Below are 26,306 nucleotides of genomic sequence, written 5' to 3'. Positions count from 1 at the left end.
TTTTTCTAGGATTAACTGATGTGTATCTATTTTATTGTTGTTTCTTTTTTGTATTGCAATACATGTGGTCAGCTGCTGTGAAGTAACAGTAAAAGAGGAAAAAATAATCGAAAAAACGGTTGCTGCAGAACTTTGGGGGAAACTTGAAAGAACTGAACAAAAAACGCGCTGAATGAAATATCGCTAGTGGAAAATTTAGAGAAATAATACAACGAAGAAAAGGTTTTTTTCATTAATACATGTCGTCTTCTTCGGCCATTTCTTGCGCGAATTCGAGATCTTCTTGTTCTCGTTGGCGGCGTTCCTCGGGGCTCAGCGGGTCGTGGTAGCTTTTGGGCGGGAAACGCATCGCTTTGACGGACTGGGCGTACAAATTGTGGCAGAACTGAAAGAAGAAAGATTCAAAAGAGCCTGAGGATGCACGATTGGTACCTTGATTCGCTTGTCAAACGCCCGTTCGGGATCTCTCGAAGCATAAGTGTCCTTGGTATTCTGCGAAGAGACGTATCCAGCGTGGTGATCGAGGTTGGCATCGATGACGCCGTCACGAACTGCCTTGGCGACGATGAATTCGGCATCCTCAGGTCCGTCGAGGGCGAGGTGATCGGCAATGTCTGTTAACGAGATTCTAGAGTAGGCCAAGCTCATGCGACGGACGCCGGTTTTGATGACGTTGTGGCGGAGGCGGAGGATCAAAGTTAGAGTTCGATCCGATTTAAAGTTTTCGCCAAACTCCTCCAAAACTAGAAAATGAATGGAAAAATGAATTGACGTTTCTTTGGTACCTTTATTGAACTGGACCAAGTTGCCGATTCTGACCGCCTGAGTCAGAGCGAAATAGGGCTTCAACGCGCCTTCCATGGCTTTTTCAGTGAACCGCGAGCGCTCGGGAATGTCTCCGAGGAGGAGATCGACGACTGTAAGAAGCTTTGTAGCTGCTTGTCGGAAGCCAACGCCCGACACTTGTGGCGACTTTCGAAGAGCTAAAAAGGGGGATAAGGAGCAGGATTAGAGAAGAAAATACCGTTTGTGAGCATTTTCTGAGCGTTGGAGTATTCGAGTTGAATAGCTTTGATTCGGCCGAGGTAGTAGAAATATCGAGCGTATTCGTTGTTGTTTGCTAAAAAAAGAATGAAAAGAGGGATGAAGATAAATTGGTCTACCTTGCTCTGGGAAGGTACTTTTGGAAATGAGCTTCTCAGCCTGCTCGTACAGATCGTAATGGAGGTAGTTTCGCAGGAGCAAGTTCAAGAGGACGGATTCGGACTCGTACTCGGCGTGAAGAGTCACTGTTCGCAGACGCTTCATGTAAACTGTTCGTGCTTGCTCCAGGATTTTCAGCAACTCGTAAACTCGACTGCAAAAATCATCAGTTATCTTTCGAGCTTTTGGATGTGTACCTGTGGTAAAAGTAAATTTTCGCATTGAGAGGATCCATCGACCTCCGCTGGCCCAAATTATTTCCAGCGCGGATGAGCAAATTATCCAAAATCTCCCGCGCTTGCTCGAGTCGCTCCTTGTCCAGCAAGTAAATGGCGCTGATCAGAGTCAAGTAGAACTCGACTTCGATGCAGGGAGCTTTTGTATCGTTCTTCTTCGCCGAAAGGCCTAAAAGACCGAGGAGAGCGTCGCGGCGATCAAAGTGGAACTGAGAAATGACAGAAAGAAGGACTTCTTCGTCCAGACAGCGGCGGGTCTTTGGGAGTTGTCGGATCACCTGAAAATTGATGGATGAGATAAGTAGGTCGATAAGGAATTTGGGGTAGAAAAGGGGGACGATAATGGCGAGGAAAGGTTCATAAAAGGGTGCTTTCAAAGATTTCTCAAACAGAAATTCTTAAATGAATACTTTTTAACCGGGACTTGCGGCTTCGTAATCTTCGTTTAGAAATTATCAACGACATGGTAAATATCTTCAAATAAGTGAAAACTTTGCTGCATCACTTTTCTTTATAAATAAAGTCGTCAAAGCTCGCAAATCATAGACTCTTTTCAATATTTGAGAAACTTTAAAATGAAAGATTTCACTTTGAAAGTAATTTATTCTGTTAAAGTTCTTCAAGAACGTCGATCGAAATTAATGCGAATAAATTTATCAAGGAAAATATAAAAACTTACTTTTGAAACAATCCTGGGCTCTCGCTGCTGTCCGGCCTTTTCGAGCTCCTTGAGCTGCAAATTTACATCTTTGATGTGGAGCGCTCTCTTTTCCTCGAGTTTCTGCTCTTCGGTCTGCTCTACTTCCATGCTCTCGGTCTCTTCAACTGACGAAGCTTCTTCTTGCTTCTTTTTCGACTCTTTGGGCTTTTCCTCGCTCAGTTTCGTTCGAGAAGACCTTGTTGTGACCATCGCGAATCTGAAAGTGGAAAATTGAAGAGTTGCTTTTTTGATGACGAGACAAAATGCAGTAAATAGCAGAAATAGAAAGAAAGAATGAAGAAAAAATTGGGAAGCCGCACGCGGCTTTGAAAATGGAAATGGAAGGTACTCCCGGGCGGCTTTTTCTTTTTGGTGCTGAAAGCCGCACGCGGCTTCTCGATTTTCGTAAAAACCATCTGGAAAAAAGCAGCGAGCAAAAATTTCTCATGTGCAAAATTTTCAAGGAGATTCAATTTGTAAAAAAAGTAGATTTACGTTTCAATTTTCCTTTTTAGTTTTGTGAATGATTTTAATTATTTTTTTCTTCGATAAATAGTAAAATTTTCTTCCATTTCTTCTCTTCGAAAAAACGCTATATTCCTCAAAAATCGACCGCTAAACCGAAGAAAATTCTTTCGCGCGCGCTGATTGGCCCGCTTCCATTCTTTTCCGCCAATGCTCTTCTAGAAGAATTCAATTCTCGAGCTTTTCTCGTTGAAAACATCGATCTCCAAGCGAACTTTTTCCTTGTAGAAGTTCTGATGAGTCATAGTACCAAATTTTCGAACTGATGACGTAATGATTTTAAAAAGAAGAAATTGGTGAGGTTATCCTTTTCTTGCGCAACAGGGTCGAACCAAATTCAACGCAAGAAATTACTTTTTTCCATTCTTCAAAAAAATCAACGAAAAATTAAAGTCAGAAATGCTCAGACAAGTACAGAGATTAGTGAAGCCAGTCAGATGTCTTGTCGCCGTCCAGCCGCATGAGATTTTGAAGCTTGGAAAAACTGCGACGCTCAAAGGTAAAATTCAAAGAAAAAAGACGAAAGGACGTTTGTGGCTTTGGAAGTTGAAATTGAAGCCGCGTGCGGCTTTTTATTTTGAACTTGAGAATAAAATAGAGAAACCGCTCGCGGCTTCGAGTCATACCGAAAAAGCCGCAAAAATGAAATTATAGCCGCGCTTCCTGCGGCTTTTTCTATCATAGGGCCAGAAGCCGCAAGCGGCTCTTGTCCTCAAAAGGAAAGCCGCGGAGAATGCGGCTTCGATTTTTCGGTATTTCTGGGGCTTCTTCGCGCGGCTAATTTTCTCGAAATCGTATTTTTTAATTTGTGTTTGCGTCTAAAATTTTTTTAGAAATCACCTTTGCCTACATGGCTCTTGCAAAAGTCCATCATCCAGATTACGGCGGAGATCCGGAAGATTTCAGAATTGTCAATCAAGCCTACAGGGCGATGAAGAAGAAATTCGCTCAAGGAAAAGTTCAATTGACAGTTTTCTTCTTTTCAAAAAAAAGATCAGTTTTGAGCTCGAAAAAAGGGTTGGAAATTGCAGATGCAAAAACTTCGCCGTATTCCGTCGACGCAGATTTCTTCATTTTGGGAAGAGAAGAACAAGAGTGGGAAGCAAAGACGGAGAAGATTTTGAATCTCTTCAGGGAGCATTTAGTCCTCTCTCGTGGATCCGGGCAAGCTGGAAGTTCAAGGGTCAAAGATTGATAATTTTGCTTTAGGGGTGAACCTTATCGTAAGAGATTTTAACACGGGGTATTTTTTCACCGAGATTGTGAATAAAACTTTCGAAATCGGGCCCAAAATTGTCAACGTTTCGATTGAGTTTAGCCAATTAAAGCCTTACCCGTCCGTTTCGGATGAAAAAATAGGCAATTTTGGGCGCCATTTCTTGAGATTTAACGACAATCTTGGAAAAAATCGGGAGACGAGAAAATCTGACGATAAGATTGACCCCTTCCCTTCAATTTAGTATGACTGGAAAAGGTCCAGGGTCAAAAACAAACTCTCGATAGGGATCACCCCCTAAAGTGTTCAGTTGCTACAGAACGGGTTAAAATTTCCTTTCGATAAGTTTCATCCCTTTTCGCAAAATTTAGCTGGTGCGTTGCAAGAATAGGGTCGTAAAAACCAACAACCCTAACTTCTTTGAGACCATTTTTGACCCTACCTAAGGAGATGAATTCGCAGATTTCGAACTGAAGCTTCTTCAAGCGCCGCATTTGACGGATGGATTCTTGAGCTTCTACTGCTTCTATCTTCACAGCATTACCGTCAATAAGAAACTGCAGCTGACGACGCTGAAGTTGATAGATTTCGCGATCGGGAAAGTTTTTTATGTTCATTTGGAAGACAAACTCTGCAAAAACTACAGGTAAAAGAATCCTTTCATCAGAAAATCAAATTTCGTTAGATATTACATCGTTGAGGAAGACGACTTTATAGAAGTAACGCTAGATGGACTCAGTAAGCCGATTTACGTCGGACACGATATTCCAATCGACTATCAAAATATTGAGCAAAGCAGACATCCTCTTGTGGCTGATATCATAGACGAAATTTACTATTTTCTCGATGACGAATAAAGTGCTTTCTGATATTCATTACAGGGTGGGTATTTTGGACGAAATTTTGGGGAGCGCGTTTTCATACCCGCCCGCTGCCTCGTAGCCGGCTATAACATATCTTTGAATGATTATTTTTGTTTATTTATTAAAAATCCTCTTCAGTTTTCATGATATTTTCATTATCAAATTACTTAAATTAACAGTAAGGATTGGCAATTTTTCCAATGAACTTCGTCACCCGCTTAGTTTGTCGGCTGGTTTTCTTGCTCATGCAGGCGTAGTTGTCGACCCAAGCTTTCAAGCCAGCTCGAGCAGTGCTAACTTGAATGCAGTGATCTTCGGACCGGACAGCTTGCTTTTCCCAGACGGCAAAGTCGTTTTTACCGATTAGATGAGCATCGTAGGGGATAGTGCAGTTGGCATCGTAACTGCGAAGGGCGTTTCGAAGAAGTTTGTCAGTTCGGATTTGGAATTTGCCAGCGCGTTCGTGATCGGCGAGGACCTGGCCAGTCATCTCAATCCAGTCTTGGATGGTGGACATGGCCTCATCGTAGGACATCGGCAGACAGATGCACTCGAAAGAGCCGGCCTTGTTTTCGCATCGTTCTTTTGTGTCGTGACAAGTGTCAGTTCCTCTCGCACACTCATCGATGTCAACACAAACTCCATCGGCATTACGTTCGTATCCGCTAGAGCAAGGACAGCCGTAAGAGCCAATCAAGTTGATACAGGTTTCGATGACATCGGAGCAAGTGTCCGTTTCAGTTGCGCATTCGTTGATGTCGACGCAATCTCCTGCGTCGTCTCGATCGTATCCAGTCGAGCAGGGGCAAAAGAAAGATCCAATGCTGTTGACGCAGGTCTCAACGGTAACTGCGCAGTCGTGAATTCCATCGCTGCACTCGTCGATATCGACACAAACTCCCGCGCCGTTTCCAGCGTAGCCAGAAGCGCAAGAGCATGAGAAAGAGCCTTGGCTGTTATTGCAGACTTCTGTTACATCATCGCAACTGTCAGTGCCAGCAGCGCACTCATCAACGTCCACACAAACTCCGGCGGCGTTCGTAGCGTATCCAGGAGCGCAAAAACAACTGTACCCGCCAGCATAGTTGTTGCAAACTTCAGTGACGTCGTTGCAGCCGTCGATTCTCTCAGCACACTCATTTATGTCGACACAGGGCTTTCCGATGTCGCCATAGTAGCCTGAGGCACAATGGCATAAGAAAGAGCCGGGTTGATTGGTGCAAACTTCAGTTACATCGTCGCATGTATGTATTCCCGCTGCACATTCGTCGATGTCAGTGCAGTCGTTTCCGCCATATCCGCTCTTGCAGCTGCAGGAGAAAGAACCGGCAGTATTGGAGCAGTTCTCAGTAGCGGAGCAGTTGTGACTTCCGGTTGCGCACTCGTCTATGTCGACACAAACTCCGGCGTCGTTTTTCGCGTAGCCAGGAGCACAGGAGCACGAGAACGAGCCTTGGGTATTATTGCAAATTTCAGTTGCGTCATCACAAGTGTCAGTTCCAGCAGTGCATTCGTCGATGTCAGTGCAACCACTTGCACTACTTCTGTAACCGCTCTTGCAGCTGCAGAAAAAGGAGCCAGCAGTGTTGGAGCAGTTTTCAGTTGCAGAACAAGTGTGGCTTCCGCTTGAACACTCATCGATATCGACACAGTATGGCTCCAGCCCGCTGAACCCGGCTGGGCAGACTACACGAGGCTCGCACCTGAACGATCCTGGCGTGTTTTTGCAGATTTCACTGGTGTCGTCGCAATTGTGCCACCCTATTTTGCACTCATTGATGTCAGCACAGCCAAGGGTAGTCCATTTGGAGTAGCCTATTTCGCAATCGACCATCGCCGGGTCAACTCCGCAAAGCTTCAGATGAGTGGTACATTGTGCCCTGTCTCCGAAAGCGGAGCAACCTCTGTTGAGATAGCAGCAATATGCAACGTCGTTTGGATCGGCGTGGTCGCACGAGCCGCCGGAACTCCTTCCGCTCTCTTTAAACTGGTCATAGAGTTTTTAGCTTTTTATTTCCTTTTCCCCGTTGGGCCAAAGTAATTGTAAAAAGAATAAAAACTTTCATTTGCTGAAAAATTTTTTTGAGTTGCTGCTTTCGCCGAGCTCTTTTGTAGCAACAATCGTTCATTCTAGCGCCAGGGAGCGAGATGGCGCGAGCGGTTTAATTTGTCAAAAAGTATTGTTTCAGGATTTGATGAATTTGAAATCCCTGGTCAATTTTTCCAAAAAATCAAATTTCCGAGTTTCATAATTTTGACCCCGAAAATAGATTCTACAGGTCAAAAAACGATTTTGAGGCTTTATTTTTAGAGGATCTATCTTGACTCTAATACCCTCAAAATTGTCTTTCAAATTGGACTTCTAGCCGAAAAATGACAAAAAAATGTACAAATTTTGACAAAAATACACGGATTTATTTACCCGCTGGCCTCAAGTTCTCACTAAATATTTAACCCCCCTGACACATTGAGAACCAAAAATTAGGCTTTTGATAAAATTCGATTCTTTTGCTGGGAAAGTTGACTAGGGGGTCCTTAATCAAGACTCTTAGGTCGATTTTGCGTTCGCTTTCCTATTAGAGAGTACATCGACGTATTTACGGTAAATCCTCTCGCCGAGCTATCGCTTGATTTTAGACAACGTTTTGCCAAAACGAACGTTGTTTTTGGTCCTTGTAAGCGCTCTTTCTCTAGCGTTATTCTTGTTTTGGCATTTTTCATGATCCATGTAAGTTTAATTGATAATACAATGTTCGAATATATGTAATGTTGAAAGTGAAATTATTCGTGAAATTACAATTAGAAGTGGAGTTTTGAACGCAAAAATTATTTGGAGCTGGCAGATTTGAACTCGGTTCCGAGATTGAAAAGTTCCTTGTTGGCGACTTTTCCCGTCTTTCCAGTTTCAACGCACTAGTATTTCAATCGTTATTTTTTTCAATAAAAATTCTTACTTTCAGCATCCCAGCGGCCAGTAGTTCAGTAGAAATGGATCCACTGGAGCCGCCAAGCATAGAATTGAATGGTTTCATGATTGTTCTGAAAATCGCTTCGCCCGTTCGGGATTCTTCTCTGTCGCACATCAAGAGGCCCGGCTGGTAAATCGTCAATTTGGGGAAATTGAGATCGGTGCAGAAGTTTTCGACTTGTCCTTTTACTTGGGGGTAGAGAAAGAAGGAGTTGGCGTTGGAGCCCTGACTGGTGAGAAGGTGGAAGTGCGAAGCATTGGCATCTTTTGACAACTAAATATAATCATGATTCATGATTGTCAATCATCCATTGATGCTTGGCTCGGCAACCTGTGTAGAAAACCTGAGTCAGGGTCTGAAACATCACGCAGCTTTTCGTTCGAGATCTTTCAGACCCTGACTCAGGTTTTCCACACAGATTGTGAACCCAGAAAATATGGTCACAAACCTGAGCAATGTTCTGGCAATAATCCTTGTCGACTTTTATGAATCCTTCTTTTCCAGCTTTTCCCCGAGTAGTTCCAAGCAAGCAGAAAACATGTTCGTGTCCTTCGAAAATCTTTGAATCCAGCTTTTCGAAATCGACAATTTCTTGCTTGAAGAACTCGTCAAGGCCGTCTTTTCAAATGTTGAAAATTGATGAATGTTGAAATTTATTTTTTTTCTTTTAACATTTCCCTTTGTTTCTTCTTCCTGCAAGCGTAGCCCCGGTAAATAAATTCGAAGCTTTTATTTGCTTATTAATTAAAAAATCATTCATTTGATCAAATAAAGCATTTTTACCTTGACAAGTTCTTTGCCAGTTTCGCCAGTCCAGCCGAAGATTAGGGCCCGCATAATTGCAAGTTGTGAATTTCTGCGATTTTCTCTATGATTTCAAAAGGCGTGGGAGATTTGGTTGATTTTATTGGTTCAAAATGGAAAGTTCGAGAACAGGTATTTTCGGAGATCAATATTTAACTACTTGCAAAAATAAAAATAGAAAAAAATAATATTCAAGAAGAAATTGTCGTATAAATTTTATTTCAAGAAGAACAGCTTTCATAATTTTACATTTTGATTAATTCCGGCAATTATTTCATCCGCCGAGTTTCTCGAAGCCTCCCACAGTGCAGATTCCCTCATTGCTTTCAAGAACTCGTGGTGCTTTTTGTCCAAATCCGAGGAGGCCAGTTTCGAAACTGCGAGAATGTGGAAGCCGAAACGAAGGCTTTCGTAACGGAATCGGTTGGTGTGGACGAGGGAGAGAATGTAGTGGAGATCTTTGCTTTCGTCGAATTTCAGGTCGTCGTCGATTTGGGGAAGGTGGTCGGCGAGCTGCACCCCGGGGTTTTTCTTCGTTGTTTTCGGGTTCTGGAGATTTAGTAAATTTCCAGCTAATAAGGAAAGATTACCGTGTAAAACGCAAAAAGACCGAAAGCAAGAATAACCCAGTTCAGGTAAAACATCGACCAGAGGAGAAGAGTCCTAGTCGTTACCGGCGAAAAGACGAAATACCCGATTTTCTGGCCGCTAGAATCAGCCAGTTCTTGAGGAAGGTAGCAGCCGAACGTGACTGGATTTCTGGCGGGAACGAGGTAGATGTAGTAGCACAAACAGTTCTCGATTAAAACGCAGGAGAGGCTTATTAATCTAAAAAATATGGTTGTGAGTTTATTGGGAATAAAAGTGGTACCTCAAGAATTTCAGCTTTAGCCGGAAATCAGCTTGTTTGGAGTACTTGTTGAGTATTTGATTGAATTCGGTGAATTTTTCGACTTTGAAAGATCTTTGAGAGGTTTTTAAATTTATTAATTATCGATGAATATGATTTTTTACGATCGAAAAATTATGAAACCTCTCCTGACATAATCTTTGTATAAATTTGGCTGAACAAAAGCTGAGTTTTCCGTCGCAGTTTGCGGATTATTCGAATTGTCAAGTCTTCCATTGCTTTTGGCTCGTTTGATGAGGAATGCGACGCTGTCTTGAATGGACTCTTCTATTCCGTCGATGATAAAATCCAGCGCTAAAAACTTCGGTAATTGGTAGGAAACAATGAAAATTATTACCGTGAGCGAGCTCGCTAAGATCAATGACTCTCCAAGCGAGATTTGCGACCAAAGGAATTAAGCAAAAAAGAACCATTACGTAGGGAAACATCGAATAGTGCCAAATCGACGTCTCCGTTATTTGACCGTTTTCGACCTCGACTGCTTTCATTTGGGACCAGCAATATTCAGTGATTGCTGGTTGATCGTACCAACGATCGAAGGGTCGGGAGCCGTTGTTGAGAGGCGTCATTAGGACCAAAGAACTGGAAGAGTACATTTTGTCTCCAAGGAGAACTGCTGCGGTGAGAATTAATGAAGGAACTGCGGCGATGAAATGGATGAAAATCCTGAAAAAAAAACAAGGTTAGGGTTAGAGTTTGGTCTATGCTGCCCAGACTGGGCTCAGCAACCTGTGTAGCAAACCTGAGTTAGGATTTTTATTAGAGCTACTTCAGAACCCTGACTCAGGGTTTTCTATACAGCCCCTATTAGGCCTGCATAATACAGCTTGCTGACTCCTGAAATTTGCATTTTACCTGTCAGCATTGAGCATCAAAAAAGGCAAGCTCCGGTTTCTCTTTGTCTCTCCTGATAATTTTGCAAGAACATTGCTAGGATCGACAAGCCCAAAAACCCCCATTTTAACAATTCTTCGGTTTTCTCTCTCCTTTTTGAACGGGGTAACTCTCGGTCTGGCAAAGGTTCACAAAAGTCGTAAAACAGCGGATGCAAAGCGACTCTTCAAAGCGTAAAAATGATTACGAACGTTGTTCACAGGTAAACCGCGTCTACTAGACACATTTTACTGTCTCTGCGCGAATTTTTATTTTTCGAAAACTTCTTCTCTCTATTTGAAAACAAAGCCTCCAGTCGGGTCATTTATTCATTAAATATTTTGAAGGGAAATTTTCGCGGGCATTCGAGTATGAATGGGTGACGTCAACTACAGTGGATAATCCTATCTTGGGTAGGTCACTTTAGTGCGTCGCTACCCAGTTTAGGATTAGGCCGGCGGCGCCATTTTTCTCTAGAGAGATAGGGATTTCATTTTCAAAGTAGGGCCTCGCTACCCAGTTTAGGACTAGGCCGGCGCTACCCAAGATAGGATTATCTACTGTATGAAAAACTCTTCTCAAAAAACGTGGCAAAAGGCTGCTTGAATTTTTTTACAATTATTTGTCCATATTTGTCATCATTTTTTTCAATATAATATAATATAATAAATTTTTATATTATATCTTTTAATTTCTAAAAAATGGTCAAGAAAAGTTGCTTCTTGATTGCGAACTTTCAAAACTTACCTTCCGTGTTATGACATTATCAGTTACCAGTCGAGCATCTTGTTATCAACAAAAAGAAACATTTCAAGGCGTTTCTTTCTGCCTCCGAGCGAAAATATGCTGCATCGTAGCAGGGCAAAAATGGAACAGAAGTGGGCACTATTTGGCTTTTTATCCGGCTTTAAATTCACGAGGCCAACTTAGCGGTCGTCAATCCTATTTGAAAGGACCTCTCCGTGTTTTAACAATGTTTCCTGTCTGATGATAGTTTAGTGGGACTGGAGACCAAGCGAAGGTCCAGGATAATCCTCTCTGAAAACAAACTTTTGGGAAAAGTTCGAAACGCCCGTAAAATTCGTCATTAGTTTTTATGACAAAGAAAGCAGAAGAACATGTACCTTGAACTGGGTTAGCGACCTGTGTAGAAAGCCTGAGTCAGGATTTCAAAGAGCTTGAACGATACGCGAAAACTAGAAAGTTAGATAGATAGTTATCAAGTTTTAATTGTAGATGACATCGATAAATTATCGACGATAATGATAAATTAAATAATCTTGACTCAGGTTTTTTACACAGGTTCCAGAGCCCAGACCATACATTTTACATGAAGGATCCAAACTCTTGAATTTTTATTTGCCTACCTTATATAAACATATTTTTCTTCTTGAATAAAAATTTTATTACTAAATTATTTTGAATTTTGAAAAATTATATGATATAAAATAACAAGTTGTTTTTAAAACACCCACTTTCAAAGATTATTTCTGAAAGAAAAAAACAGTATTGAACGACTCCTGAGACGAAATTAATCGTCAACTTATGCACTAATCCATTTACTTTTGGTCAAAGTGTGTGAATGGAGTTCTCTTGCCTCGGCCATGTAAAGAGGTACTCGGCTCCACCGCGCCTTCGCCAGGAAAAATGGTGGCGCTGACCACTGATCGCTTCAAGAAGCTAGGTTAGGAAACCAACCGATCAGCGCTTTAGGCAGTTCTTGGCATGCTTTATAAACGACTGTTGAGCCGGTCACTCTTTCACTTCCTTCTTCAGCGAGTGGAAAGAAAGCAGTTTTCTTTCCAGCTCGCGAAGAAAAAAAGATGAGAGAGCCGCTGCTGAAGATTCTAGCGCTGAATGGCGTTAGCTACGTCAGCGCCGATGTTCAATTTATCGAGTTCTGGGAGGAAGCAGACGAATTCGCGGCCGAGATTTTCACCAAGATCAACTTGGTCAGCGGCAAGAAATTCGCCTCGTCTTTTCAAAATCGTTACGAGAGAGCCAAACGAGCAGCCGAGTTCTACCAGGATAGCGGCCCATGCGACTCGTCCTTCACCGACCCAACCTACCAGCTGGTCGAAATGAAGAGATTCGATCCACGAGAAGCGATGGCCACGAATCTGGTGAACTTGGCAGATATGCTTGATGGCTGGATGGATTCATACGCTTGCCTCGAAGCTCATGATAGAGTTTCGGGAAAGAAAATTCGAGTTCCTAGACGGTCTGTCAAGGATATAAGAAAGCTTTCCGAGCGTAAGGAATATCAGGTACTGTAACTACTACTTTAACTTGAATTGAAAACAAAAATTAAATTAAGATATTCTATAAAAAATATTTAATTAACTTGATTTCTAATGAATATTCTTAGGAGACCGAGTACGCGTACGAAATATCCGCAGAAGAAATGGATTTTGATGAAGCTCTTGCTTACTGCTATCTCCGTGGAAGTTGGCTTGCCGAGCCTGCTGGCGATAAAAACCGCGTCGGCGCTCTCCGAGAAGCCTTGAGCGAGACAGGACGCTACTGGTACGATGGCGACAACTCTTGCACTTCCATCAACGGTGAAGGAAGAATCCAGGCGGAGAATTGCCAGGAACAACTCAAGGCTGTCTGCGAGTCCGGGCATTTCACGGATAAGTGCTACGCTGGGTCTTACAAAACTTGCGTCAGCAGTGGTGATCCTCACTATACAACATTTGACGGGGAATTTCATCACTTCCAGGGAACTTGCGAGTACACGATGGTGGAAGTCGACACTGTCCAGTACCCAAACATGCCTTGGTTCAAAGTCCGCGCGGACCTCGCTGCAATGACGCTCAATTCACCCTACACGTGGAACCGAGGCTTCGTTTTTGAGTTTCAAGGAAAGGATCAAGCTGAAGACGAGGCTCCTAGATACACTGTGAATGCTGACGGCTGGAAATGGCTCATGCGCGGAATGGTTTTAGAAGATCGTGAATTAGGCGAGTTCTACACCGATGATTTCTACGGCAACCCGGATTTTCAACTCTCTACGAATGGCAATACAGTGACAATTACGACTTGGTTTGGAGTTACTGTCCTCTACCAAGCAGGATCGAGGCTCGATGTGACTATTCCAGACTGCTACCAGGACAATGTCGATGGACTTTGCGGAAACTGGGATGGAATTCAATACGATGAATTCGACCAGATTTCAAGCACTCAATTTGGAAACTGGAAAGCCTACCAAGAAGGGCTTACAGACTGGGCTGAACAATTTGAAGAACCAGATGACCGTTGTCGACAAATTCATGATTTTGAGTGCGAAGTCGACCTCACTACCGCCATTGATGAATGCCTTCCACTAGATCCGAACAACGCCGCTTCTGTTTTCGCATCATGTGACCTGGACAAGTCATCATACCACACGTCATGCATCCTGGACACCTGTGAAGATGACTCTAATCGATGCGAATCCTTCAAAAACTACGCTCAAGCTTGCATGAATCCACCAATTTCGCTTACTCACTGGCTAGCTGGAACTGCTCCTACAATTCCGGACCTATGTAACTGGGCTAGCGATCTCGGTTGCGAAGAAACATGCGGTGAAAACGCAGTCTGGAATGGATGCGCGTCCGCTTGCAGTGGAAGTAGAACTTGCCAAAACCAACACCTTCCAGTATTCCGGCGGTGCGGTTTTTTCTCCAATCTTGGATTTCAGCTTACACAGAGCATGTGCGTATGCGAGCCCGGATTCATCCTTGAGTTCGGAGTCTGCATTCCTGAATCTGATTGTGGCTGCACTATCGAGTCTGGTCCGAAACAAGGGCACTATCTCAAGCTCGGAGAAAACACGCGAACTGAAGAAGATTTGATTGAGTGTACTTCTACAGGACTAGTCATCACGCCTCTCCCGTGCGACGAGAAAACAAGAGGAGTCATAACAGTTCACAGTGATCCATACATCGCGCCAATCGACGGAGTCTCGGACGGCTTTGAATGGGGCTTCCACGGCAATTGTCGCTACAATCTCGCCACTGTTGAAGATTCCGCTACTCTGCCTGGTTTCAACATTGATATCAAAAATCGAAGACGAGAAGATTGGAGTTCCGGAAGCGGCTCGGTAATCGACGAAATCTGGATTGAATTTCACTCGAACACATACACTCTCGGTGATTCCAAACGCTACTCCATCTATCTAAATAATATTGATAATTCGAATAGCAAAAGCAACTTCAATGCACGTGTTCTTCTGACTGATAATTTCAGTCGTCTTCAATACGACTCATCAGTTCTTATTTACGAGAACAACTTCTTAGATGTAAATATGACTGTAAGCTCGAAGATGATACAGATCACTTTCTGGAACAATGTTTACATGCAATTCGACGATGACTACTGGAATTTCGAAGCGCACATAACACCGTGCTACAAAGGCCTTATCAGTGGTCTCAGCGGAAACTGGAATGATGATCAACGTGATGAAGAGCGTATGGAAGATGACTACAAAGCAGACTCAGAAGCCTTCGGCGAACTTTACGTCACTGAAAAGGATGGCATTTGCACCCATGGAGAATGGTTTGAACCCTGCAATAATCTAACAAGTGTTGAATTTGCCGAAGCAAGAGAGCGCTGCCATGTGCTCAAGGATGGGAAATCACCTTCAGAGATCTTCAGTTATTGCACTGGAATCGACAAGCAGCCATATTTCGACATGTGTCTCTTTAACACTTGCGTTCAAGACGATTTCGCTTGTGGACACATAAACGACTTTGCGCAAAAATGTCTTGCAACCAAGCACCCTGATGTCTGGTACTACGACGAGATTTGTAGCTGGCCATCGAGAACAGGCTGTGAACAGAACTGTCCAGGAGGCCAGGTGTTCAAGGGATGCTCGACTGAATGCATCGAAGCGAGGACTTGCAACGATGTAGTTGATGGAATCACGAATAAACAGCGATGTGGCAACGAACTAGTACGAGGTCCGATGTGCGGATGCCCACATGGTCAAGTCTGGCACGGAGATCAGTGCATCGACGAAAGTGAATGTCCAACTGACTGTGCTTCGGAGACGACGAGCCATTGCAGAGCCTGGGGCGATCCTCACTACACCACGTTGGACGGAGAAACTCACCACTTCCAAGGAGCATGCAAATACACCTTCATCGAATCTGAAGGCGTCGATGAATACCGTAACATGCCTGCTTTCAAAATCATTGTCGATCAACGAAGATGCGGTGCGAACAATCTTGCTGTTTCTTGCGTCCAGGGTTTCACTTTTGAATTTTTCGCAAAGGACCAATTGCCAAACGAGATTCCAAGATTTATGCTTGCAGTTGATAACGAACTGATTGTTCTCGAAGATCGAACTGGTGTTTCGTATACTTCAAATAAAGATAATCTTCCAGATTTCTTTTTCGAAGTCAATGGAAATTCCGTGAAGCTTACAACTTGGTTCGACGTTGATATTGAATACTCCTACACGGATCGCGGCGACCACTGGGGCTATCACGCAGACTTGAAAGCAGCGATTCCAGATTGCTATCAAAATCAAGTATCCGGTCTTTGCGGAAACTACAACTCCCAGCTATATGATGAATTTAGCCGACTTCAAAGCTTAGGCGCGAATTGGCAAGGGCAATGGAGAGATCATCAGCTTGAGCTGAACGCTTGGGCGAATGATTTCTCGGAGCCAGATCCTCGATGCCGAGAAGTACATGACATTGAGTGCGATGATATCGATGAAGTGTCGGATCTATGCGTTTCTCTTGACGAGACTTTACCCGGTGGACCATTCAACGGTTGCCCTAATGATAAGTCTGGATTCTACATCGCTTGCCTTGTTGATGCATGTGAAAACAGAGACTCTGTCTGTCAATCATTAAAGGCATATGCAACTGAATGCATGAATGCTGTTACCGCTGGAAGCACAACCAGAACTGAGGTTTGCGAATGGGCAAGAGAACTTGGCTGCGAGGAGACTTGTGGCGAGAATATGGAGTTCCAAGGATGTGCAAGTGTCTGTTCTGCATCAAGAACATGTATGAATAGACATGTTACTGATGATGAAAGATGCGGGGCAGATGTCGGTAGGATTGAAAGCATGTGTGTTTGTCAACCTGGCTTCATTCTCGACAATGGAGAATGCATTCCTGAGGAAAATTGTGGATGCGTTTGGGATCACAACGGCGTTTACTACCAGCAAGACGCAGAATTTGCTAACGATGATGAGCGATGCACATGCACGTCCACTGGTGTTCAATGCACTCCGATCCCATGCAATGAAAAAACGAGAGGAGAGTGCATAGTTCACAGTGATCCATATATCAAAACACTTGATGGACCTCAATATATGTTTCACGGAAACTGTCGTTACAATCTTATGTCTGTCGCTGATACAAGAACTCTTCCAGGATTCAACATTGAGTTCAAAAGTCGACGCGGTGTTTTCGAAAACAACCCGGAAGGCTCAATAATTGACGAGTTTTGGATCGAATTTCATGAAAAAAATTATTCTTTCGGGGATGAAAAACGTTATTTATTGTACATAAATGACATAAATAATTCTGACGAAGAGGAGTATGTGTCCTTAGAATTCATTCTTACGGACAGAAAAACCGATCAAACCATCAGAGGCTCCTCGAAGACGGAGCTTAAGACAGAAGATTATGAAATCGAGCTTTATTCGAGACAGTGGGAACTTGATCTTTATCTTCCCATGTATGATATAGATATTAAATACACTTTTGACTGGTGGACATTCACAGTGAACCTTCCACAATGCTACAAAGAACAAGTCTCCGGAATGTGCGGAGATTGGAATGAAAACGTTGCAGAAGAAAACAGTATGAAACTAGCATATGAGAACGATTCGGACGCATTTGGAGAGCTTTTTGTTACTCAAAAAGATGGTATTTGCAGTCATGGTACTCATTTTGAACCATGCGAAGATCTGTCTGATGCTGACTATAAAATTGTTACCGACCAGTGCTTCGAGCTTCTTGATGAGAACGAGGATCAATTTGGAAAGGCCTTCGGATCTTGTCATATTGATAAACAGCCATATTATGATACTTGTCTATTTAATAGCTGTATAAGACCAGACATTGGCTGCGGTACCCTCAGAAATTATGCTCAAGAATGCTTAAAAACAAAAAATATTCATACAACTGGCTATTGGGAAGTTTGCAAATGGCCAAAGACAACAGGATGCGAAAAAGAATGTCCAGAAACTCAAATCTATAAGGGCTGCACAAGTGCGTGCCATGAAGCGAGAACATGTGACGATATCGCCGATGGTATCGACATTATGGAAAGATGCAAGGATGAACCAAGAATTCAACCAATGTGTGGTTGTGGTTGGGGAAAAATATGGCATAATGAAAAGTGTATTGACGAAGATGAATGCCCTCGAGATGCTGTATCTACGAGCACAGCTAGATGTCGAGCATGGGGAGATCCCCATTATACAACATTCGATGGAGGACAGCATCATTTCCAGGGAGCCTGCAAATACACCTTTGTCGAGTCAGGCGGAAATTCAAACTTTAGAAATATGCCAGCTTTCAAAATTGATGTTGACCAAAGACAATGCGGCGATGTTGCTAACGCAGTCACTTGCATCAACGGCTGGACATTCGAATTCCCAGGGAGAAAGCAACCTGCGGATGAAGTTCCAAGATACATTGTCACGCTTATGGGATCAAGGATTGTCCTGGACGATCGTCAAGCAGGAAGCTATGATTTGACTTTTGAAAACGATGACGTTCTTATGGAAATAAACGGAAATCATTTCAGAGTCAAAACTTGGTTCGGCGCCGATCTCAACTATTTCCACTTCGCCGACCTCCGAGTCGATCTTCCAGACTACTACATGAATCACGTTTTCGGCCTTTGCGGAAACTGGAACGGTATTGCATATGACGAGTTTAGCCGAGCTCAAGGTCTTGGAAACTGGAGAGCTCATCAAACTGAGCTCGTTGAATGGGCGAACGACTTTGCCGAGCCTGATCCTCGATGCCGAGAAGTTCACGATTTTGAGTGCGATGACATCGATGAAGTCACTGACATGTGTGTTGCGCTCGATAAGAATATTCTTGGCGGGCCTTTCAACCAGTGCACTGTTGACAAAGATGACTTCCATCTCGCCTGTCTGGTTGACACCTGCGAAGATAGAACGGCTCTCTGCTCTACTCTAAAAGCATACGCGACAGAGTGCTTGAACAATATTGCGACAAATCTACGACCACAAGTCTGCTCTTGGGCGAATGAGCTTGGCTGTGAGGAAGAGTGTGGCGAAAACATGGTATTTGATGGATGTGCTAATGTCTGCTCGGCGAGGAGAACATGTGCGAATCGACATTTGACAGATGAGCAACGATGTGGAGACTCAGTTGACGAGATCGATAGCATGTGTGTTTGCCAGCCGGGATACATCTTCGACAATGGACGCTGCATTGAAGAAAGTGAATGCGGCTGCTTCTATCTCCACTGCTATTACGAACAAGGCGAGTTCAGACATGACGATGAAATCTGCGAGTGTACGTCGACTGGAGTCACTTGTAGACCACTTCCTTGTGAGGAAAAATCATGGGGATATTGCAGAGCCCATAATGATCCGTATATTAAACCTTTCGATGGTTGGAATCAACTCAGCTTCCATGGTGATTGCCGATATAACTTAGCGAGTGCAGAAGACACAGTCGACTATCCTGGCTTCAATGTGGATACGAAAAATCGTCGGCCATGGCTTCCATTCGCTGGCGCTGTTACCGATGAGCTCTGGTTTGATTTCCACGCAGCTGATTACACACTCGGAGACGAAAAAAGATACTCCCTCCACATTCGAAATCTTGATGATTCATCTTCATGGAGAGATGTCAGATTCGAATTTACCCTGACAGACAATCTTACTGGAGTAAAATTGTATGATGCTGTCTCGCAAATCACACGAAATATGTATGTGTCAACGGACGATTTCTATTTATCTGTAACAAGATCATGGTTGACTGGTGCTGTGAACTCAGTCTATCTACGAGCTCACGGCAGTGTCTATATAAGATTCTCATACTATTCTTGGTCGGCGTATGTGGGCGTTTCTAATTGTTACCAAAATCAAGTGACGGGTCTCTGTGGCAATTTCAATGGCGATAATTCAGAAGAAAGAGACTACATAACACAGTACGCTCTTGATAGTGATGCATTTGGCGATCAATTCCAAACTGATGATGACAACACGTGCTCTCACGGCGATAGACTCGCTCCTTGCGAAGATCTATCAGCCGCTGATTACGATGCAGCAGCTGACCGTTGCGACGCCGTTCGGCAATCGCCTCAGAACTCAGCTAATCGCAACATTTTCGCCGGTTGTGAGTTCCTCGGAGATCGAACTCCAACTTACGAAGCTTGCCTGTTCAACAGCTGTATTCAAGACGATCTTCACTGTGGTATCATTGGTGACTACGCTTCTAGATGTCTCGAAGGTAAAAGTCCACTCTCTGCTGACTACGAAAGAATTTGCAATTGGGCAGCAGCAACAGGCTGCGAGGAGGAGTGTCCCGTCGGTCAGGTCTACAAGGGCTGTACTACTGAGTGCAGAGAGCAAAAACATGCGAAGACATCGCAAATGGTGTTTCAGACTCTGATCGCTGTCAGAATGACGACATCATTACTGCAATGTGCGGCTGCGCGGACGGCAAAGTTTTGCATAACGGCGAATGTATTGAAGAAGAAGATTGCCCCAAATACGCCGTTTCAACTGGTTCTCGTCGATGCACAGGACAGGGAGATCCTCATTACACAACTTTTGATGGCGGAAGACATCATTTCCAAGGAGCTTGCAAGTACACATTCGTCGAGTCAGAAGGAGATTCTGAGTTTTTCAATATGCCCGCTTTCAAAATTGATGTAGACCAAAGACAATGTGGCAATGTTGCGAACGCAGTGTCTTGCATTAACGGCTGGACATTCGAATTCCCAGGTCAAACTCAAGGTCCGGAAGAAGTTCCGCGATACATTGTGACTCTTATGGGAAGAAATATAGTTTTGGACGATCGTCAAGCAGGAAATTACGATCTGACATTCGAAAATGATGATGTTCTTATGGAAATCAACGGAAATCATTTCAGAGTAAAAACATGGTTCGGCGCTGATCTCAACTATTTCTTCTTCGCTCATCTAAGAGTTGATCTACCAGACTACTACATGAATCACGTTTTCGGCCTTTGCGGAAACTGGAACGGTATTGCATATGACGAGTTTAGCCGAGCTCAAGGTCTTGGAAACTGGAGAGCTCATCAAACTGAGCTCGTTGAATGGGCGAACGACTTTGCCGAGCCTGATCCTCGATGCCGAGAAGTTCACGATTTTGAGTGCGATGACATCGATGAAGTCACTGACATGTGTGTTGCGCTCGATAAGAATATTCTTGGCGGGCCTTTCAACCAGTGCACTGTTGACAAAGATGACTTCCATCTCGCCTGTCTGGTTGACACCTGCGAAGATAGAACGGCTCTCTGCTCTACTCTAAAAGCATACGCGACAGAGTGCTTGAACAATATTGCGACAAATCTACGACCACAAGTCTGCTCTTGGGCGAATGAGCTTGGCTGTGAGGAAGAGTGTGGCGAAAACATGGTATTTGATGGATGTGCTAATGTCTGCTCGGCGAGGAGAACATGTGCGAATCGACATTTGACAGATGAGCAACGATGTGGAGACTCAGTTGACGAGATCGATAGCATGTGTGTTTGCCAGCCGGGATACATCTTCGACAATGGACGCTGCATTGAAGAAAGTGAATGCGGCTGCTTCTATCTCCACTGCTATTACGAACAAGGCGAGTTCAGACATGACGATGAAATCTGCGAGTGTACGTCGACTGGAGTCACTTGTAGACCACTTCCTTGTGAGGAAAAATCATGGGGATATTGCAGAGCCCATAATGATCCGTATATTAAACCTTTCGATGGTTGGAATCAACTCAGCTTCCATGGTGATTGCCGATATAACTTAGCGAGTGCAGAAGACACAGTCGACTATCCTGGCTTCAATGTGGATACGAAAAATCGTCGGCCATGGCTTCCATTCGCTGGCGCTGTTACCGATGAGCTCTGGTTTGATTTCCACGCAGCTGATTACACACTCGGAGACGAAAAAAGATACTCCCTCCACATTCGAAATCTTGATGATTCATCTTCATGGAGAGATGTCAGATTCGAATTTACCCTGACAGACAATCTTACTGGAGTAAAATTGTATGATGCTGTCTCGCAAATCACACGAAATATGTATGTGTCAACGGACGATTTCTATTTATCTGTAACAAGATCATGGTTGACTGGTGCTGTGAACTCAGTCTATCTACGAGCTCACGGCAGTGTCTATATAAGATTCTCATACTATTCTTGGTCGGCGTATGTGGGCGTTTCTAATTGTTACCAAAATCAAGTGACGGGTCTCTGTGGCAATTTCAATGGCGATAATTCAGAAGAAAGAGACTACATAACACAGTACGCTCTTGATAGTGATGCATTTGGCGATCAATTCCAAACTGATGATGACAACACGTGCTCTCACGGCGATAGACTCGCTCCTTGCGAAGATCTATCAGCCGCTGATTACGATGCAGCAGCTGACCGTTGCGACGCCGTTCGGCAATCGCCTCAGAACTCAGCTAATCGCAACATTTTCGCCGGTTGTGAGTTCCTCGGAGATCGAACTCCAACTTACGAAGCTTGCCTGTTCAACAGCTGTATTCAAGACGATCTTCACTGTGGTATCATTGGTGACTACGCTTCTAGATGTCTCGAAGGTAAAAGTCCACTCTCTGCTGACTACGAAAGAATTTGCAATTGGGCAGCAGCAACAGGCTGCGAGGAGGAGTGTCCCGTCGGTCAGGTCTACAAGGGCTGTACTACTGAGTGCAGAGAGCAAAAAACATGCGAAGACATCGCAAATGGTGTTTCAGACTCTGATCGCTGTCAGAATGACGACATCATTACTGCAATGTGCGGCTGCGCGGACGGCAAAGTTTTGCATAACGGCGAATGTATTGAAGAAGAAGATTGCCCCAAATACGCCGTTTCAACTGGTTCTCGTCGATGCACAGGACAGGGAGATCCTCATTACACAACTTTTGATGGCGGAAGACATCATTTCCAAGGAGCTTGCAAGTACACATTCGTCGAGTCAGAAGGAGATTCTGAGTTTTTCAATATGCCCGCTTTCAAAATTGATGTAGACCAAAGACAATGTGGCAATGTTGCGAACGCAGTGTCTTGCATTAACGGCTGGACATTCGAATTCCCAGGTCAAACTCAAGGTCCGGAAGAAGTTCCGCGATACATTGTGACTCTTATGGGAAGAAATATAGTTTTGGACGATCGTCAAGCAGGAAATTACGATCTGACATTCGAAAATGATGATGTTCTTATGGAAATCAACGGAAATCATTTCAGAGTAAAAACATGGTTCGGCGCTGATCTCAACTATTTCTTCTTCGCTCATCTAAGAGTTGATCTACCAGACTACTACATGAATCACGTTTTCGGCCTTTGCGGAAACTGGAACGGTATTGCATATGACGAGTTTAGCCGAGCTCAAGGTCTTGGAAACTGGAGAGCTCATCAAACTGAGCTCGTTGAATGGGCGAACGACTTTGCCGAGCCTGATCCTCGATGCCGAGAAGTTCACGATTTTGAGTGCGATGACATCGATGAAGTCACTGACATGTGTGTTGCGCTCGATAAGAATATTCTTGGCGGGCCTTTCAACCAGTGCACTGTTGACAAAGATGACTTCCATCTCGCCTGTCTGGTTGACACCTGCGAAGATAGAACGGCTCTCTGCTCTACTCTAAAAGCATACGCGACAGAGTGCTTGAACAATATTGCGACAAATCTACGACCACAAGTCTGCTCTTGGGCGAATGAGCTTGGCTGTGAGGAAGAGTGTGGCGAAAACATGGTATTTGATGGATGTGCTAATGTCTGCTCGGCGAGGAGAACATGTGCGAATCGACATTTGACAGATGAGCAACGATGTGGAGACTCAGTTGACGAGATCGATAGCATGTGTGTTTGCCAGCCGGGATACATCTTCGACAATGGACGCTGCATTGAAGAAAGTGAATGCGGCTGCTTCTATCTCCACTGCTATTACGAACAAGGCGAGTTCAGACATGACGATGAAATCTGCGAGTGTACGTCGACTGGAGTCACTTGTAGACCACTTCCTTGCGAGGAAAGAAAATGGGCGTTTTGCAAGGCCCATAATGATCCGTATATTAAACCTTTCGACGGTTATTATCAACTCGGCTTTCATGGTGATTGTCGATATAATCTTGCAAGTGCTGAAGATACAATCGACTTTCCTGGCTTCAATGTTGATACGAAAAATCGTCGTCCATGGCTGCCTTTTGTTGGGGCTGTCACTGATGAGCTGTGGTTCGATTTTCATGCAGCCAATTATGTGTTTGGAGATGAGAAGAGATATTCTGTTCACATTCGCAATATAGACGATTCAGCAAATTATAGGAACACCAAATTAGAAATCACGTTCATTGATAATCTGACTGGAGAAAGGATATTTGATGCTTACTCAAAGATGCCTGATCGGACTCAACGTCTTAATACTGATGATTATTACATTTATTTATCAAAATGGCGAGGCAGCGATGATATTAAAAATGTATATATAAGGGTTCATGAAAATTTATATGTCAGATTCGAAGCATATTACTGGAAAGCAAAAGTTGGTGTTTCAAGTTGCTACCAGAATAAAGTAACTGGTCTCTGCGGCAATTTTAATGACAATTTTTCTGAAGAAAGAGAGTTTATAAGGCAGTACGCTCTCGACAGTGACGCTTTTGGAGAACAATTCAAGACTGATGATGACACAACATGCTCACATGGTGACAGAATAGCACCATGTGAAGATTTATCTACAGCAGAATACAACGAAGCAGCTGATCGATGTGACCCTGTTCGCCAATCGCCTAATGTTTATACAAATCGCAACATATTCGCAGGCTGTGAATTCCTTGGAGATAGAACACCAACTTACGAAGCTTGCCTTTTCAACAGCTGCATTCAAGATGATCTCCATTGCGGTATCATGCGAGATTATGCGTCAAGTTGTCTCGAAGGCAAAGATCCACTATCTGCTGATTACGATAGAATTTGCAATTGGGCTGCGGCTACAGGCTGTGAAGAAGAGTGTCCCGCTGGCCAGGTCTATAAAGGCTGTGGAAACATGTGCCATGAGCTTCAAACATGCGAAGATGTTGTCCGAGGCGTAAGCAAGGAGAATCGATGTGAATTTTCAACCCTCAATTTTGTCGAGGGAATGTGCGGTTGTCCAGAGGGAAAAGTTCTTGAGGGCGGCGTCTGTGTTCCTGAATCATCGTGTGGCTGTCTTACTGAAGACGATGATTACGTCGAACTCAACGGTGAAATTTTCACTGAAACAGAGAGATGCACTTGTGGAAGTGAAGGATTGACATGCGAAGCATTGTCCTGCCCATGTGATGGTTTTGATACTTGCACCAATTTTGTCTGCGCGACACCTCGCGACTATGTCGGTGGCACAGAGGGAATTCTCGGAACATTCGAAGTCACAAAGAACTACGAGCTCGGTTATGAGTTCACTTGCGAGTACCCAACCGCAGCTGGAGAGCACATTGGTCCTCACATTTGGGATGGGGACTTCACTCGTGTATCAATGGCTAGGGATGTTATGACCAATCCTGACACGAAGTTCGCAAGAAGACAAGCACGAAACTGGTGGGAAGAGGGCAATTTATGGTTCTTCCATTCTCGTAGCAGCGGTGGAAGGGCGTGGATCGGCCAGTAAGTTTTTAAAATTCTTATAAAATATACGATAAAAATGACCGCTCTCTTAATTGTATTCTTAGTGAAAACCAAAGTGGAGCAACTTTCAACGAGCTCATTCACAACGCTTGTGTTCCTGGTTTCAATAGCATTCGACTCACTCAAAGCTACGATGAAAATTTTAACATGATAACGAAAGAAACTTTCCTCAACGGCGAACTTTTGCAAACGAGGATGTTCGCCGCAAGTGATGATATGTACGAAGGAACAATGACTGCGTCACTTGCCTCTCCTGCTGTCTTCGCCGCGCCACCAGGGCAGATTCGAAATTTTTACGTCAGAGACACTTCCATGATTTCATTTGTCGGCGAAACGCCAGAATCCGCCAGCGGTGAAAATGTCCTAATGGATGTTGACTTGGAAAAGTCGTTCAAGATTCAGTTCGAGATTGATTGCGGCAATTCGGTCTTCGGTGCTGGCCACATTTTGGACATTCGCGAGCAGAATGCAGAAATTCTCGCCTCAGAAGAAGAACTGACGAATCCAGAAGAAGCTCCTCGAGTTACGGCTGCAGATAAGCCATTCCTAGCAATGAGCCGATTGCCCGGCTTCCTTTGGCTTGCATTGTAAGTTTGTTTTAACTTGATGAAATTGAATATTTTTCAGTGCGGTTGATGATGATGCAATGGTCACGAACCACGAAAACTTCAATCTACTCTTCTCCAGTCCAATCGTTCAAAACAACTGGGATGGCGATCTCGACCACGAAGTCGTCCTTAGTTGGGTCGATCAATGCCCTGGCGATAGCTGGAGCACCTTTGTCTTCGAGCACATCTTCGACGACGAAGCCGGACTTTGGACAAGCATGTGGTCAATCAACGGCCTTCCAGTTGTGTCTGCCACATATGCTTCTCAAAACTTCCCAGGAAATTATCAACTTGGCTTCTCAAATAATCCAGCGGGCAGTTTCATCAGTGACGTTGGAGTCAGAAACTTCTTTTACAAAGAACTTGCATCACACTCAACCGCAACAGTCTCGACAACAACTTCGACGACGACAACTACGACCTCATTTACTGGGTTTTGATTCGCTCTTTTAACGACTTTTAAAAATCTCCGTCCAACTGTTTAAAGTTCCTTTCCTCATATTTTAAATAAATATGACGTCACCCTTGACATTTCTTGGAGATATTCTGTTAATATCATATTGATTAT

The 26,306-nt window shown here is 43.8% G+C and overlaps 8 protein-coding genes across 9 annotated transcripts in view; 4 read left to right on the top strand and 4 right to left on the bottom strand.

Annotated features, from left to right (window-relative positions):
* On the bottom strand, positions 1-2,357 carry LOC145705349 (26S proteasome non-ATPase regulatory subunit 3-like). The gene is made up of 7 exons (XM_081782810.1): positions 2,119-2,357; positions 1,401-1,717; positions 1,164-1,357; positions 1,025-1,120; positions 786-983; positions 433-743; positions 1-385 (listed from the first exon to the last, which is right to left on the bottom strand). Exons 1-7 carry the CDS (start codon positions 2,347-2,349, stop codon positions 233-235), a joined length of 1,500 nt encoding a protein of 499 aa, XP_081638936.1. The 5' UTR covers positions 2,350-2,357; the 3' UTR covers positions 1-232.
* LOC145705346 (stress-induced-phosphoprotein 1-like) overlaps positions 1-26,306 on the top strand; it is a 74,519-nt gene that overhangs the window by 35,227 nt on the left and 12,986 nt on the right. The window lies entirely within an intron of this gene.
* LOC145703788 (uncharacterized) lies at positions 2,827-4,755 on the top strand. 2 transcript variants are annotated; one of them, XM_081781177.1, is made up of 6 exons: positions 2,827-3,163; positions 3,498-3,618; positions 3,682-3,828; positions 4,125-4,138; positions 4,328-4,526; positions 4,566-4,755. In XM_081781177.1, the coding sequence occupies exons 1-6, from the start codon at positions 3,064-3,066 to the stop codon at positions 4,735-4,737; spliced, it is 753 nt and encodes a 250-aa protein (XP_081637303.1). In that variant the 5' UTR covers positions 2,827-3,063; the 3' UTR covers positions 4,738-4,755. The 2 variants fall into 2 exon arrangements, with proteins under 2 accessions (XP_081637303.1, XP_081637304.1); XM_081781178.1 differs by lacking the exon at positions 4,125-4,138 and having other exon boundaries at positions 2,833-3,163; positions 3,682-3,839.
* LOC145702145 (uncharacterized) lies at positions 4,859-6,577 on the bottom strand. Its single transcript, XM_081779353.1, has one exon. It carries the CDS (start codon positions 6,575-6,577, stop codon positions 4,916-4,918), a length of 1,662 nt encoding a protein of 553 aa, XP_081635479.1. The 3' UTR covers positions 4,859-4,915.
* LOC145705357 (protein HTATIP2-like) lies at positions 7,446-8,636 on the bottom strand. The gene is made up of 5 exons (XM_081782824.1): positions 8,496-8,636; positions 8,395-8,448; positions 8,161-8,334; positions 7,698-7,985; positions 7,446-7,656 (listed from the first exon to the last, which is right to left on the bottom strand). The coding sequence occupies exons 1-5, from the start codon at positions 8,547-8,549 to the stop codon at positions 7,570-7,572; spliced, it is 657 nt and encodes a 218-aa protein (XP_081638950.1). The 5' UTR covers positions 8,550-8,636; the 3' UTR covers positions 7,446-7,569.
* LOC145705358 (uncharacterized) lies at positions 8,930-10,604 on the bottom strand. Its single transcript, XM_081782825.1, has 5 exons — positions 10,282-10,604; positions 9,764-10,092; positions 9,388-9,720; positions 9,107-9,344; positions 8,930-9,065 (listed from the first exon to the last, which is right to left on the bottom strand). Exons 1-3 carry the CDS (start codon positions 10,383-10,385, stop codon positions 9,527-9,529), a joined length of 627 nt encoding a protein of 208 aa, XP_081638951.1. The 5' UTR covers positions 10,386-10,604; the 3' UTR covers positions 8,930-9,065; positions 9,107-9,344; positions 9,388-9,526.
* LOC145702144 (IgGFc-binding protein-like) lies at positions 12,082-17,446 on the top strand (the record flags this gene model as incomplete). The annotated part of the gene is made up of 2 exons (XM_081779352.1): positions 12,082-12,566; positions 12,668-17,446. Coding segments are annotated over exons 1-2 (5,223 nt in total), but the record flags the coding sequence as incomplete, so codon positions are not given.
* Positions 17,450-26,230, top strand: LOC145705362 (IgGFc-binding protein-like). Its single transcript, XM_081782831.1, is given in 4 exon segments — positions 17,450-19,864; positions 19,867-25,109; positions 25,175-25,717; positions 25,758-26,230. Coding segments are annotated over 4 exon segments (8,502 nt in total). The 5' UTR covers positions 17,450-17,569; the 3' UTR covers positions 26,179-26,230.

This window comes from Oikopleura dioica, chromosome PAR (assembly GCF_907165135.1).
Source record: "Oikopleura dioica chromosome PAR, OKI2018_I68_1.0, whole genome shotgun sequence".
NCBI lineage: Eukaryota > Metazoa > Chordata > Appendicularia > Copelata > Oikopleuridae > Oikopleura > Oikopleura dioica.
Note: the sequence above shows the minus strand (reverse complement) of the source record. Positions and strands in the feature narration are given on the sequence as shown.

Coding starts and splice junctions, on each gene's coding strand:
- LOC145705349 (XM_081782810.1), bottom strand. CDS start 2,349: ATGGTCACAACAAGGTCTTCTCGAACGAAACTGAGCGAGGAAAAGCCC. Junction 1,358..1,400: donor AAAATTTACTTTTACCACAG/GTACACATCCAA, acceptor TGATTTTTGCAG/TCGAGTTTACGAGTTGCTGA. Junction 744..785: donor CTTGGTCCAGTTCAATAAAG/GTACCAAAGAAA, acceptor TTCATTTTCTAG/TTTTGGAGGAGTTTGGCGAA.
- LOC145705357 (XM_081782824.1), bottom strand. CDS start 8,549: ATGCGGGCCCTAATCTTCGGCTGGACTGGCGAAACTGGCAAAGAACTT. Junction 8,335..8,394: donor CGCTTGCAGGAAGAAGAAAC/AAAGGGAAATGT, acceptor TTCAACATTTGA/AAAGACGGCCTTGACGAGTT. Junction 7,986..8,160: donor ATTGCCAGAACATTGCTCAG/GTTTGTGACCAT, acceptor GATTATATTTAG/TTGTCAAAAGATGCCAATGC.
- LOC145703788 (XM_081781177.1), top strand. CDS start 3,064: ATGCTCAGACAAGTACAGAGATTAGTGAAGCCAGTCAGATGTCTTGTC. Junction 3,164..3,497: donor AAAAACTGCGACGCTCAAAG/GTAAAATTCAAA, acceptor AAATTTTTTTAG/AAATCACCTTTGCCTACATG. Junction 3,619..3,681: donor AAGAAGAAATTCGCTCAAGG/AAAAGTTCAATT, acceptor CTCGAAAAAAGG/GTTGGAAATTGCAGATGCAA.
- LOC145705358 (XM_081782825.1), bottom strand. CDS start 10,385: ATGGGGGTTTTTGGGCTTGTCGATCCTAGCAATGTTCTTGCAAAATTA. Junction 10,093..10,281: donor TTGATGCTCAATGCTGACAG/GTAAAATGCAAA, acceptor TTTTTTTTTCAG/GATTTTCATCCATTTCATCG. Junction 9,721..9,763: donor TCTTAGCGAGCTCGCTCACG/GTAATAATTTTC, acceptor CGAAGTTTTTAG/CGCTGGATTTTATCATCGAC.
- LOC145702145 (XM_081779353.1), bottom strand. CDS start 6,577: ATGGTCGATTGCGAAATAGGCTACTCCAAATGGACTACCCTTGGCTGT.